This window comes from Sminthopsis crassicaudata, chromosome 3 (assembly GCF_048593235.1).
Source record: "Sminthopsis crassicaudata isolate SCR6 chromosome 3, ASM4859323v1, whole genome shotgun sequence".
Lineage (NCBI taxonomy): Eukaryota > Metazoa > Chordata > Mammalia > Dasyuromorphia > Dasyuridae > Sminthopsis > Sminthopsis crassicaudata.
In genome coordinates, this window is record NC_133619.1 from 236,482,785 (window position 1) to 236,499,254 (window position 16,470).

Sequence of the window (16,470 nt, forward strand, 5' to 3'; positions counted from 1 at the left end):
GGGAATAGAACTTCACCACTGAGACTGTGCTTCCCTGGGCAGAGACACTTCTGATGCATGCAGGGCTATTTGCTGGGCAACTGCTAATACCCACAGCCCCACTGCAAGCTTTGGCTTAGGGTAGTGACACTTTCGCTGCTCAGTCTCTAGTGGCAGGGCAGAGTCTAATTGTGATACCCAGACATGAGTCACTTCCAGTGGGGAACTTTTTCCAAGAGCACTCCCATACCTTGCTTCTTTTTACAGACCATTTGCAGGACAGCTACTGTCCATATATCTATCCCTGCTCTGCAGAGGAAGCTGGTAACCTCCTTGCCCTGAAGGCAGAAGCTACAGGCTTTAAAAAAAAAAAAAGAGTAAAAAAATCAAAAGGATAATCAATAGTTTCTATACAGAAAGCAAGTAGGTTTACAACCAGAAGGAGACTAGTAGCAAATAGTCTCCAGACAATACCCCAAAGGGGGTTGTAACCTGGCCCCCATCACACAACACTCTCCTAGAAGAGACTATTAAAAATCTTAAAAGAGAGGTAGAAGAAAAATGGGGAAAGGAAAGAGAAGCTATGCAAGAGAGTAACAATTTCCTAAAACGTGAATTGGAAAAGGTAAAGAACTACCAGGAAAGTAGGATTTGTGAATTGGAAAAGATAAAGAACTCCCAAGAAAATAGGATTTGTTAATTGGAAAAGATAAAGAACTCCCAAGAATGTAGGATCTGTAAATTGGAAAAAGAAAATAACTCACTTAAAAAAAATAGTGAAATGGAAAAAATTTCATGAACAAAATTGAATTTTTAAATGAGTTCATTTAAATGAGTTTCATTTAAAAACTCAATTGAACATATACAAAAAGAAGTTTAAAAAGCTAATGAAGAAAATAACTCATAAAAATCAGAACTGAACAGAAATTAATGATTCATTAAGACATCAAGAATCAGTCAAGCAAAACCAAATATATATATATATATATATATGAAAAATTAGGAAAAAATGTTAAATATCTACTTGGAAAAACAACAAACCTGGAAAATATATCTAGGAGAGATAATCTGAGGATTATTGGACTTCCTGAAAATTATGATGCAAAAAAGAGCCTAGATACTATTTTACAGGAAATCATCAAAGAGAACTGCCCAGATGTAATATAACCAGAAGGTTAAATAGGCATTGAAAGAATTCATCAAACACTTTCTGAAAAAGACTTTAAAATAAAAACTCCAAGGAATATTGTAGTCAAATTTCAGAACTATCAAACTAAGGAAAAAATATTACAAGCAACCAGAAAAAAACAATTCAAATACCAAGGTGCCACAATAAGGATCATTCAAGATCTGGCTGCCTCCACATTAAAGGATTGAAGGGTCTGGAATCTGATATTCCAAAAGGTAAAAGAATTTGGAATGCAGCCAAGAATAAACTACCCAGATAAGCTGAGCATTTTTTTCCATGGAAGGAGATGGACATTTAGTGAAACAGATGAATTCCATTTGTTTCTAAGGGAAAAAAAACAGATCGAAACAAAAATTTGATCTCCAACCATAGGACTCAAGAGAAACAGAAAAAGGTAAAAAAAAAAAAAAAAAAAAAACTCTTGAGAACTGTATTTCTGTTGTGGATATACATAAAGAGTACATATATAATTTGATTTTATTGATATAACATAAAAAAGGGAAGTAGAAATGAAAAGGGAATAGTGTCAGAAAAAGGGAAAAGGGGAGATAAAAAGAGGGAAACTACATCCTACGAAGAGGCAAAGAAAGCCTATCATATCTAAGGGAATTCAGAGAGAGGGAGGTACATTGTATGAATCTTACTCTCATCAGAGTTGGCTCAAAGAGAAAATAATTGACATATTTGGTGTACAGAGAAACTTCTTTCACCTCATTAAAAAGTGGGAGAGGAAAAGGGAAAAGGAAAAGAATAATAAGAAAAGGGTACAAGAAAGGGGAAGGGATTCAAAGAGGGTGGGAGGGATCCCAAAGAGGGAGAGCTATGTGACGCAAGTGGTGCCCATAAGTTTAATACTGGGAAAGGAGGTAAGGGGGGGAAAAAAAAAAGAAAAGCATGATCTGGGGATAATAAGATGGCAGGAAATACAGAATTAGTCAATTTAACCATATATGTGAATGGGATGAATTCTACCATAAAGTGGAGATGGATAGCAGACTGAATCAAAAGTCAGAACCCTACAATATGCTGTTTACAGGAAACACATTTAAAGCAGGGAGATACATACAAAGTAAAGGTAAAAGGCTGGTGCAGAATCTGTTATGCTTCAGGTGAAGTAAAAAAAGCAGGGGTAGCCATCCTTATCTCAGGTCAAGCAAAAGAAAAAAAAATAATCTAATTAAAAGAGATAAAGAAGGAAACTATATCTTGCTAATGGGTAGCATAGATAATAAAGCAATATCAATACTAAACATATATGCACCAAGTGGTATAGCATCTAACTTTCTAAAGGAGAAGAGAGTTGTAAGAAGAAATAGACAGCAAAACTATAATAGTGGGATATCTCAACCTTGCACTCTCAGAATTAGACAACTCAAACCACAAAACAAATAAGAAAGAAATTAAGGAGGTAAATAGAATATTAGAAAAATTAGGTATGATAGATCTTTGGAGAAAACTGAACAGTGTCAGAAAGAAGTATACTTTCTTCTCAGCAATTCATGGAACCTATACAAAAATTGACCACGTATTAGGACATAAAGACCTCAAAATTAAATGCAGGAAGGCAGAAATAGTAAATGCTTTCTTTTCAGATCACAATGCAATAAAAACTACATTCAACAAAAGTTAAGAGTAAATATACCAAAAAGCAGTTGGAAACCAAATAATCTCATCTTAAAGAATTATTGGGTACAACAGCAAATTATAGACACAATTAATAATTTCACTCAAGATAATGACAACGATGAGACATCATACCAAAATTTGTAGAATGCAGCCAAAGTGGTAATAAGGGGAAATTTTATATTTTTAGAGGAGACTTACTTGAATAAAATAGAGAAAGAGATCAATGAATGAATTGGGCTTGCAACTTAAAAAGCTAGAAAAACACCAAATTTAAACCCCCCAATCAAATACTAAACTTGAAATTCTAAAATTAAAAGGAGAAATTAATAATATTGAAAATTAAAAAAAAAACTATTGAATTAATAAATAAAACTAAGAGATGGCTTTATGAAAAAGCCAATAATATAGATAAACCTTTGGTAAATCTGATTAGAAAAAGGAAAGAGGAAAATCAAATTGTTTGTCTTAAAAATGAAAAGGGAGAACTTTCCACCAATGAAGAGGAAATTAGAGCAATAATGAGTTACTTTGCCCAACTTTATGCCAATAAATTTGATAACCTAAGCGAAATGGATGACTACCTTCAAAAATATAGGCTTCCTAGATTAACAGAGGAGGAAGTAAATTGCTTAAATAGTACCATTTCAGACAAAGAAATAGAACAAGCTATTAATCAACTCCCTAAGAAAAAATCCCCAGGACCAGATGGTTTTACATGTGAATTCTACCAAACATTTAAAGAAAAATTAGCCCAATGGTACATAAACCATTTGAAAAAATAGGGAATGAAGGAGTCCTACCAAATTCCTTTTATGGCACAGACATGATACTAATATCTAAACCAGGAAGGTTGAAAACAGAGAAAGAAAATTATAGACCAATCCTCCTAATGAATATTGATGCTAAAATCTTAAATAAGATATTAGCAAAAAGACTACAGAAAATCATCCCCAGGATAATATACCATGATCAAGTAGGATTTATACCAAGAATGCAGGGCTGGTTCAATATTAGGAAAACTATTAGTATAATTGACCATATTAATAACCAAATTAACAAAAACCATATGATCATCTCAATAGATGCAGAAAAAGCATTTGATAAAAATCCAACATCCATTCCTATTTAAAAAACCACTTGAGAGTATAGCAATAAATGGACTTTTCTTTAAAATAATCAGTTGCATCTATTTAAAACCATCAGTAAACATCATATGTAATGGGGATAAATTGGAACCATTCCCATAAAGATCAGGAGTGAAACAAGGTTGTCCACTATCACCATTATTATTTAATATTGTATTAGAAATGCTATCTTTGGCAATAAGAGTTGAGAAAGAGATTAAAGGAATTAGAGTAGGTAATGAGGAAACCAAATTATCACTCTTTGCTATATGATGGTATACTTAGAGAACCCCAGAGATTCTACTAAAAAGCTATTAGAAATAATCCACACCTTTAGCAAAGTTGAAGAATACAAAATAAACCCACATAAGTCATCAACGTTCTTATATATCATACAACACTAACAGAACACAACACTCAGAGCTACAAAGAGAAATTCCATTTAAAGTAACTACTAATAGTATAAAATATTTAGGAATCTATCTGCCAAGGGAAAATCAGGAACTATATGAGCAAAACTATAAAACACTTTCCACACAAATAAAATCAGATCAAACCAATTGGAAAAATGTCAAATGCTCTTGGATAGGCCAAGCAAATATAATAAAGATGACAATACTACCTAAACTAATCTATTTATTTAGCACTATACCAATTAGATTCCCAAAAAACTATTTTAATGACCTAGAAAAAATAACAACAAAGTTCATATGGAAAAACAAAAGGTCAAGACTTTCAAGGGAATTAATGGAAAAAAAAATCAAATGAAGGTGGCCTAGCTGTATCACATTTAAATGATATTATAAAGCAGCGGTTACCAAAGTCATTTGATATTGGCTAAGAAATAGACTAGTTGATCAGTGTTATACGTTAGGTTCAAAGGACAAAATAGTTAATAATTTTAATAACCTAGTGTTTGATAATTCCAAAGACCACAGCTTTGGGGATAAGAACTCACTATTTGACAAAAATTCCTGGGAAAATTGGAAATTAGTATGGCAGAAACTAGGCATTGACCCACACTTAACACCACAAACCAAGATAAGATTAAGATGGGTTCATGACATAGGCATAAAGAATGAGATTATAAATAAATTAGAAGAACATAGGATAGTTTATCTCTCACACCTGTGGAAAAGGAAGAAATTTATGACCAAAGAAGAACTAGAGATCATTATTAATCACGAAATAGAAAATTTTGATTATATCAAATTGAAAAGTTTTTGTACAAACAAAACTAAATGCAGAAAGATTAGAAGGGAAGCAATAAATTGGGAAAACATTTTTACAGTCAAAGGTTCTGATAAAGGCCTTATTTCAAAAATATAGAGAGAATTGAATCTAAGTTATAAGAAATCAAGCCATTCTCCAATTGATAAATGGTCAAAAGATATGAATAGACAATTATCAGATGAAAAAATTGAAACTATTTCTAGCCATTTGAAAAGATGCTCCAAGTAATTATTAATCAGAGAAATTCAAATTAAGAAAACTCTGAAATACCACTATACACTTGTCAGATTGGCTAGAATGACAGGGAAAGATAATGAGAAATGTTGGAGGGCAGTTGGAGGACATGTGGGAAAACTGGGACACTGATACATTGTTGGTGGAATTGTGAATACATCCAGCCATTCTGGAGAGTGATATGTAACTAGGCTCAAAAAGTTATCAAACTGTGCATACCCTTTGATCCAGCAGTATTATTACTGGGCTTATATCCCAAACAGATCTTAAAGAAGGGAAACAGACCTGTATGTCCAAGAATGTTTGTGGCAGCCCTCTTTGTAGTGGCCAGAAACTGGAAACTGAGTGGATGCCCATCAATTGGAGAATGGTTGAATAAATTGTGGTATATGAATATTATGGAATAGTATTATTCTGTAAGAAATGACCAGCAGAATGATTTTAGAAAGACCTGGAGGGACTTACATTAACTGATGCTGAGTGTAATGAGCAGGACCAGAAGATCATTATACTTCAACAACAATACTATATGATATTATAATATTATACTTCAACTTATATATATATATATATATATATATATATATATATATATATATATATATATATATATATATATATATATATATATATATACTTCAATACTATATGATATTATACTATTATACTTCAACAACAATACTATATGATGATCAATTCTAATGCACGTGGGTCTCTTCAACAATGAAATGAACCAAATCGGTTCCAATAGAGCAGTAATGAATTGAACCAGCTACTCCCAGCAAAAGAATTCTAGGAGATGACTATGAACCACTACACAGAATTCCCAATCCCTCTATTTTTGCCCGCCTGCATTTTTTATTTCCTTCAAAGGCTAATTGTACACTATTTCAAAGTCTGATTCTTTTTTACACCAAAATAACTGTATGGACATGTATACAAATTTTGTATTTAACTTATAATTTAACATGTATTGGTCAACCTGTTATCAGGGGGAGAGAGTGGGAAGAAGGAGGGGAAAAGTTGGAATGAAATGTTTTGCAACTGTCAGTGCTGAAAAATTACCCATGCATATATCTTGTAAATAAAAAGCTATTTAAAAAATAACTTGGGAGGCTTCAGGGAAGATGGTAGAATAGGTCAGAAAATTCAGCATTTCGGATTTCCCCTACATACAGACCAGTTGAAAACAAATAAGACTTGGGTCAGAATAAGGGTCCTCCTGGGACAGCCTGGAGAATACATGAAGAAGAAAGACCCCAGAATCCAGATTTAACTCCTGAAAAGTGTAAATATCTCCAAGCTAACTCCACAGAAATTGCAAGCTCGGAGTCCTGGGGCTAGTTGGGTTAGGAGGGAGCCTCAACCTCTACCACAGGAACTTTGACCTCTCAGACAGTTCTTATCTCAAAAACTATTCCAATCTAAGTCTCAGATAATTGAACCTCTGCTCTTTAGGAATTCCAGATACAGCCCTGGGCAATAAGGAACCAGCACACCTGGTGAGTGAGTGCAAAAGCAGTGAGACAAAGATGATGCTAGTTGTGGACACTTGCAGAAAGATGGAGTCCTTGGTTTGAGATTCCAGGTCAGAAAGGGAGGTAAAGTGAAGCCAGGGATATCATGACCCACCTACCCCATCCCCCAGAATTAGAGTTATTTATACAAATAAGTTCTCAAAAAAAAATTACCTGGCAAAGAAGAACCCAGTCATAAAAACTTATGGGAATAAGGAAGACTGTGGTACATCTTCAGAGGAGGATAGTGAATTTTGAAAAGCCTCTCCTATTCCAAAGAGTAATGTTAAATGATTACCTGCCCAGAAAGTCTTTATAGAAGAGCTCAAAAAAGACTTTAAAAATCAAATGACATTGAAGGAAAACTAAAAACTAAACTAGACATCCAAGACAAACATCCAAGAAAACAAGACAAAAAAAAAGTTAACTAATTAGAAAAGAAGGTCCAGAGTCTTAAAGAAAAAAAATAATAATAATAATAATAATACTTTGACAATTAGAATTGGGCAAGGGAAATCCAGTGAAGCTGTATGAGATCATGAAATAACAAAGTATAAAGGATAAAAAATTAGAAGAGAATGTGAAACATCTTATACAAAAAACAACAGATCTAGAGAAAACGCAAGTTATTGTATGTAAGAGCCCTTTAAATGGGCGCCACAGTACATTGGGAGATTGAGTGGTCCGGAAGCAATTTCTATGGATATTAGGACTGCCTTGTAGGTGGGATCCTGTCCATTTTGAGATAGCTTCGTAATGGGTGACTCTCTCGCTGATTGGCTGTGTGTGTGACCTTACAGGCCCTATGTAAGCCCACTGCAGGCAGCAGTCGCTCTCTTTAACCTGGCGCTCTTCACCCTGGCTCCCTAGCCTGGGTGGCCAAGCCAAGATGGATAGGCAAAAGAGGTAAGGGTTTTGGTAGTGAACACGTGGGTCTTTTGACCAGGTGTTCACTCGGGAACCAACAAGTCAGGGCATCAGTCAGGGCATTATGTGAGTAGGTATAATAAAGGCTTTTAAGATTACACGTGGCTGTTCTTGAGTGCACTACCGGTTATTAAGCTATAGATTCAAGAGATTGTGGCCAGAGACCTTTGAAGGCCTCAGAGGAGGCGAGCCAGGTAGAGTTCACACTGCAAAGGACAGTGGTCAAAGGTACTCTGGTGGGTCTAGGACAGACTAGTAATTGTAACTGCTAGGAGAGCACATTACAATTGTACTACCTGAAAGTTGTAACCAAAAAAAGAACATAGACACAATGATGAAAGAAATAATTAAAGAACATTGTCCTAAATATGTGTATGTGTATATGTGACTCTGTATGTATTTATATAAATTTATGTGAAATATATATGTAATTCACACATAATTATCATATAATTTATATAAAATATTTCTATAAAAAGATATATTAAATATATATATTTTATGGGTGGAGAGATGAAAGGGGGAAAAAATAAATACATAAGTTAGTCAGCAGAGAACCCAAAACAATTTACAGGGAAGTAAAGAAAAAAATGGACATTCATGAATATAATTTCTTCTACTAATATATATACTTTCTTGATCTTGATCTGGTAATTTATTATTATATATTTTGAATCCTCCCTGATGTTCTGCTAGGCATAAGACAACATTCTCTTTTGTTTTGCTTTATTTTTTTTTGTATTCCTTTTCTGTTTTTCTTTTTTTCTCTTACTTTTTTTTCAAATAAAGTAAATTTTTAAAAAAGAAAAGAAAATTGTCCTGAACAAAAAGGGAAAGTAGAATTTTTTTTTAAATCCACTGACTACCAATCTTAAAGAGATTCTACAAGCTACACATAGGAATATAACTATTAAATTTTCCAAAACACCAAAGAGAAAATTCTACAAAAAACAGCAAACAATATCAAAATTCAAATATATTGGAGCTATAATTAGAATTGTACAGGATTTGCCAGTAGCTACCATAAAAGATCACATGTCCTGGAATAATATATATGGACAATCAAAAGAATTGGGCCAAAAATAACCTATCTAGCAAAACTAACCATAGTACTGAAAGGGGGAAAAATGGACTCATTGAACTTACTGATTTTCAGGACATTGCATCAAAGAAATTTTATTTCAATAAACAATTTAACATAGAAAAGTCAACATCAAAGATTAACTCAAGAGATTCAACAAGGACAAATTGTTTGTTTTTCACACAGAGATTTGAACTATATGTTTAAAATTGACATAAATTATTGGATAATTCAAAAAGAAGATTGGGACCGAGCTGAGTATGATCTATCTAGGAAACAGTATAGGAAAAGCAAAACTATCTAGAAAAAAGGTAAAAATAGTCACCAATGAGGTGTAGAGGAAGAAATGATATAGAGGCATTATAGTAGAAAGGAGGGCCAGTAGTTCTGAAAACTTACTCACATCTAAAAATTGGTTGAATAGGGAAAAATGCATACACACATCTATATCTATATCTATATCTATATCTATATCTATATCTATATCTATATCTATATCTATATCTATATCTATATCTATATATACAAACATGCACAAACACACATATATGTATATATATATATATATGTATACATATATACAGTATGTGTATATATGTATATGTGTGCGTGTGTATGCCATGAAGGATATAACACCCTTCAAAATCTATAAAGAAATAAGAGGGGGAAGGAATAGGATAAAATAGGGTATAGAAGAGTCTGTAGATTAATGGAAAAGGGATAAAAAGGGAAGGAAAGGATGGCATAGGTTAATGTGGGATTCAGAAGGAGTAGAATTAGAGTAGAAAAGTTAGCAAGGACAAGAAAATAAGAGATTATGCACAAACACTACAACAAGAATCAGGAGGAGAATTTATTAGGGAGAAAAAAAGTATGGCTAGTAACCGTTGATGCCAGACAAAGTCAAAATTAAAGATTCAATCTGCATACATTATATGTCGGGCCATATTAATAATTTGAGATGCATGTCTGCATATGTGCATTATGTATTATTATATATATGTGTATCTATGAATGTAGATGTTTATATATATATAGACATATATATGTGTGTAGAAGTGAATTATATATATATATATATATATCCGTGCATAAATGTAGCCTGCATGAATGAAAGTGGAAAAAAAGAATGAAGTAAAAAATGCATAGCAGAAAACAAAGAATTATCTCCAAGGAAGTGAAGAAAAGATGAATATAATGTCTTCTATTATCACATATGCTTTCTTACATGGAAATTTATTGTACATATTTTGAATCCTCCTGGTGTTCTGCTGGGCACGTAACAATATTTTGTTTTGTTCTGGTTCATTTTCCTTTTCTGTCTTTCTTTTTCTATTTTATTTTTTCTTATTATATATTTAGTTTTAAATAAATATTAAAATAAACAAAAGATATGAACAAACATTTCTCAGAATAATTAAAGAGAATTCACCCATATCAATATTCAAAATCCCTAATAATTTGAGTAAAACTTGAAACAATCCTGAAATTTACCTTCACATCATGAAAATTGACAAATTAATTGTTGAAATTGAAGAAATATTTAAATAATAGATATGCTAATATGTTATTGGTGAAACTATGACGTGCCACAACCATCTCAGAAGACAATCTGGAATCATGCAAATTAAGTGACTAAAATTATCCATATCTTTTGAGCCAGAGACTTCATTACTAGGCTAATTATCTCAAGAAAATAGTCAATTAAGAATATTCTCATATACTCCAAAATATTTATGGTGGTACTTATTTTGTGTTAACTAAGAACTGGAAACAAAGTAGATGCTCATCAATCACTAAACAAATTGTGTTACATGAATGTAATATAATATCACTGTGTTGTACAAAATAGTATGGGTAATGAACACAGAGAATCATGGAAAGGTCTATATGAAGTGCTACAGAGTGAATTCAGCAGGGCCAAGAAAATAATATACATTATAACTACAACAATATATATGGAAAAACAACTACACACCAAAAAATCAAATATAAATACAACAAAATAATAAAGATCAAGCAGGAATCATTGAAGAGATATGAAACAACATCCTCAACCCTTTCCTTCATGGACGTGATATACATAGGTGTTATGTGCTGCACATATTTTTGACTTTTCCAATGTATTGTCAGTTTTGCTGGGAGGAAAGGGGGTTACTCTCTAAAAATAATATTTGTTATATGGAATGACTCCTTAGAAGGAGGAGGAGGGATATTTGGAATAACTACCATGATGCAACAAACAAACAAAAAATAACTTCATTAGTTCCCTTTGGTTAATTATCTCTTATACAAGGAATTTATAAATGTTTATCTGCAGACTAAGGCTTTTCTCTAACTTTCTCTTCTGTATCACTAATTGCCTATTGGACATTTCAAACTGAATATTCCGAGTGCATCTCAAACTCAATAAAGTGCTTTTAAGGTTTAAAAAGTACATTAAATATGAATATATATACATATATATATGTAAAAATCTCACTTGATCATGATACCTACCATCAATAGAAACAGGAATATTAGAAGTTTAGAAGAGAATCAAAATTCATTTTTCCATACACCAATTCTTACCACATACATATCTTCCCTATTTCTAACTTCTTTTTTCCTAAATGGTATCACAATCAAATAAAAAAATGTATAAAATGTATAAAAAACATTAATAGCACTTATTACTATTCTTATTGCCATTTGCCATTTTTGTAAGCTTGACCTTATTTTCAAATCCATACTCTCATTTTCTCACCCTGCTTTTCCAATAAATTGTCAATTGCTGTTTCTTCTTTCTTCCTTATCTCTTCTCTCACAGCCACCAATTTCCTGGCCTTCATCACCTCTTTACTACAGCACTGACATAGTGCACAAAAATATGTGACAAAGAATGAAATAACCCCTACTTATAATGTTCCACACATGGTTAGAGTAGTTAAGTGACTTTCCCAAATCCTACATGGCAAAGTCAGGAACTAAACTCAGACTCTTAATTTTTTGTTCCAGCTATTTTAATGTATCAGTGAACATTAGGTAAGCGCTTACCATGTGGTAGGTGCTATGTAACAATGTTGGACATACAAATAAAATTTTAAAAAAAGCTATTACCAACTTCAAGAATATGCATTCCAGTTTGAGAAGAAATATTTCCATGTGTAGATATTTACAAGATATATGAAAAGCAGATCAAAGTTTAATGTATAAGGCCTCCTACAGAAGGTGACTTAAGTCTTGTAAAAATATAGGGATTTTAAGAAGCAGAGGTAAATAGGAATTATATTCTAAACATAAGGGACAGCTAATGTAATAGTATTGTTCTTGTAACTTTTAATTCAATTTAATGCAATTAACATATATTATCTGAGGAGGTAGACATGATCACAGTACCATCCCATTTCACCAATTAAAACTTTTGAAGGTTCTTTAGCCTAAGCCATAGAATTGGCTCTTAGTAGTAGATCACTGACTAGAATTCAGGTTTACAAACTCTGACCGTCCAATGTATGATGTAGTTGAGTGTACAGGCAGAAAACTTGAATTGGAATTCAAGTTCTGATGCATGTAAACTTGCTAATTAGGAAATCATTATTTTGAATCCCTTAACTTGAATTCCTGATATGAAAAATGAGTATAATTACAACAACAATTTAATAGAATTTTAAAATTTGCAAAGTATTTGGCATACATTATCTCTACTGAGTCTCACAATAAACTTGTGGAATGGGTAATTTTATTACCATCTTATAGATGAAGGAATTATACCTTAAATGATTTACTATCTTTAAAATCAAACAGCTAATACACTTTAAAAATCTTTTTAACTTCAGATCCACCTTGCTATTCATGATGTGACACTGACTTTCAATAATCCTACCTCTCTCACTGGATTGTTTAAAAAAGTGCACAGAAATGGAAATTATCTTGCTGTAATTCCAGTGGTCCACATTGCTATTAGACATAGCTTGGAAAGTACATAAAAAGTCACTAAAAGAATGATGATATTTAGGGCCAGTGATAAACCCTATTTAAGGACAGGTATACGAGAAATAATAGTTTTAATCTAAATTCATTAATGTTCTAGGTGGAGTTTGTCCTGAGATGAAAAATGCATGAATTTGGAAAATAACATGAATATCAACAAAAATGTCTACAACACTGAATATGAACATTGCAATAAAACGTAATGAATATAGAACTATAAGGTCAAAAGTACTTTCTCTTAACTCAAAGATTCACTACTATACTGAATGGTACGATGACATAAGCATTACTCTCCCCAGATAACTCCTAGAGGTGAGACCATACTTGTCAGGCAGCCATGAATTTTTAACATTACTACCTATTGCTTTGCCTGAGCTATTGAGTTATACGGTCTGACATAAGGAATATGCTCATTGTTAATTTGCTTGTTCAAGTGTAATTGAAAGATATATGGACACAAAGAAAATTCAGTAGTTTCTAACTGACTCTAAATGGTTGGATGTATTCGGCACAGTTTCATTAGGCCAGGAGCAGGGAAATGAGATAGCCCCTTGAATTTATACAGTTGTAACTGAAAGGTCTATTAGAGTTAGGAGTCTGTTCCCTTGGGGAAAGAGGATTCTGTCTTTTAAAAGTATTTTTTAACAGAGAATTATTCCAAAATGGGACTTTTCTTGAGTTCTTGCCTAAGTAGTGTAACATGAGTGTCCTAAGAATATTACAAGGATAGAGCCAGGATGAAAAAAACCTATATTGAGCTTTTCACAGTGGCTGTATTGCAACTTACTAAGTTTAACCAAGGTTCAATTATTGCTAATTGAAAACAAAAAACTATGCTTCCTGACCTCCCCAATTAGGCTATGGGTTCCTTGGTTTAGTAACTCCTATGTCCTCATATCATACAGTATGGTAGTGAAATTTGATAAATACAACTCAATTGGAACATTCAAATGTAGGGGTCTCAAAAAGTCAAATCTAGCCAATATCGTAATTCCTACAAGTACATTTGCCATGTAGTCTTTCTGCACACTGAGCCACACTACATCATGAATAAGAACTAAAACATAATCTATTACGTATTAATTTTATATAAGAATATACCTCAAGTGGGTATATCATAAATGAATTACAGAAATGCATAAAATTTCATTTCATATCAGTGAATATAAGAAAAGTCCATGCCCAGACAAGTTTGACACCACTGCCCCATTAATTTTTTTGTTATTTTCTGATATTAATGGAACAAAATTCTATAGGCATTTAATGGCATTATACTTTAAAGATCTTCAAACCTGTTCGAACTGGATATCTGCCTGTGAGGAAAGCTGATCTGCTGGGGGTACACATTGACTCTGCAGCAATATTCTGAGTAAGTTTTATACCTTCTTTGCAAAGGCGATCAATATTAGGAGTCCTAAAAAGTAGAAGGGAAAAAATGTATTTTAAGCTAATGAAAGCCACATGAGAATGTTGAGTTAAGGTTGATTGACTGATTTACAGAACATTTAGACTACATAAATTTTCCAGTAGTGCTTTCCCCTCCTACCCGTGTGCTGGTAGGGAATAACTTAAGAGACAAAAATTTAGGATCAGTGTTTGGAGTTCCATTTTTTTCAAATTCTTAAATAGTTATAAACTTATTTAAATGCATTTTTACCAATTAGTAAAGTATTAGCTTATCAAAGCTGAGAGGAAACATTGATTAATCCAGCTTCTACCCAAACATGAATCTATTCTACACTATCCCACAAGTGATTATATAGCATGTGTAAAAAATCCATCAGTAATAAGGAATTTGTTAATCTCCAAGGCAATCTATCCAATTTTTTAGAGCACTCAAATTGACAGAAATTACTTTTTTGAGCTTACATCTCTCATGCACCATATATCTATTTATAGTTATTCAAATTCTTGAATAAAATGAAATAAAAAATAAAATAGTTTTTGTAATGTTGAGATGACAGTCCCACAAAATCCTTTATCTCCCTTTTATGTCATCTCTCTTCCAGGTTAAGTATTTCCCAAATTGTTTCTGGATTCATTAAACTGACACTGGAACATAGCATTGAGATTAAACAATCATGTTACTTTTAAACTCTTTATGAATGTAATTTTAAAAGCTTTGTTAAGTCTTGTATTGGACTACCTGACATTTAGGGAAGGGGCGAGGGTAAGGAGGAGAAAAGTTGGAAGGTTTTGCAAGGATCAATGTTGAAAAATTATCCATGCATATGTTTTGTAAATAAAAAGCTATTAAAAAAAAACTTTGTTAACTATACAAGAATTATTTTTAAATCCTTCTCCCCCCCCAAAAAAAACACCTTAGGTTTTTTGATAAATCTTATTTTCATCTTTTAATTTAGTAGCTAAAAATAGCTGACATTTTTATTGCATCTTCAATGTGCTAGAAAATCTAATAGGTGCTTTACAAATGTTATATCATCTGATCCTTAGAACAACCTGGCAAAGTAGGTTATTTTATTATCTCTACTTTACAGTGGAGGAAATTGAGGCCAACAGAAATTAATAATTTACTCAGTATTTTACAGCTAGAAAGTATCTGGGGCCATATTTGAACTTTAGGTCTTCCTGGCTCAATGTCCAGTGCTCTATTCATTGCACCACTCATCTTGCATTTATTTCTGTAGATATAGGTTACATGATTTACTGAAACTATTAACATGATCATTTTGGTCAAATTGGTATGTTAATTTGGTCAAAACAAAGTTTTTTAAAAAGTAGTACCAATAACCCAGTCGTACATTTATATATATAATCATAGAACTCATCAGAGCTTTTAAGCAACAAAACAAAATAAAAATTGCTAAGTACATACCTAAGTGTAACATTGCCAAAGCAACCTAGGTCACCCAAACCTAGATCATCTGCTAAAATCAGTAGCACATTGGGTTTTGAATCAGATACATTCACTGATTCACACATTTTCAACAATAGACCAACTAGGGACAGAATGATCAGGGAGTGCCTGTAGAGGAAAAAAATAAAGAGTATACTTTGATGAATTAGAAATTTATCAAAATAACTTTCTGATAATAAAAATTTAAAAATATTATAACTGCTTCTTCTATGATCTAAAGCATAGCAGTATGATTTCAGGCATTCATTCCTGCTAATTTCTGTTCCTTAATGAGAAGAATTTCATTTAAATCCAACTAATCTCAGAGGGAATTTAGGGGCAGAGTTGTATTAAGAAATTTCCTAACTGGGTTTCATAATTATTTTTATTACCATGGACAAAGTCATACCATAGAATACCAAAACACATTTTGTAGAATTTGTCTTTTCTTGCTCTATCCCTTTGCAGCGTTCAGAATTTCTCTCTTTACCCCACTTTGAGACAGCTATCCTCTATCACTCACAAAAAAAAGGATCTAGAAAGCTTTTAGGAATTTAATTTAAAATCTTCTCTTTCAAGGTCACTTTTGTGCTAAGCCTTAATTTTTACTGAGCAAAAGAAATATTTGCATCCTTTTAAAGATAGTTCAGCTATTACTGAATAAAGGGAGGACAGAAGGGGGATACTATCATTTACTACATGGTAACAATAAACCTAAACCTATTCCTAAC

General features: G+C 32.5%; 1 protein-coding gene across 1 annotated transcript in view; it reads right to left on the minus strand.

Annotated features, from left to right (window-relative positions):
• The window catches only part of LOC141559446 (arylsulfatase F-like), a 49,060-nt gene extending 33,211 nt beyond the window's left edge, over positions 1-15,849 (minus strand). Inside the window, exons 1-2 of the mRNA XM_074297317.1 lie at positions 15,719-15,849; positions 14,175-14,296 (exon numbers count right to left, since the gene is read on the minus strand). Of these exons, the coding sequence (XP_074153418.1) occupies positions 14,175-14,296; positions 15,719-15,825 (229 nt within the window). The 5' untranslated portion in view covers positions 15,826-15,849. The remainder of the gene's footprint in view (positions 1-14,174; positions 14,297-15,718) is intronic.
• Between the last annotated feature and the right edge of the window lie 621 nt (positions 15,850-16,470).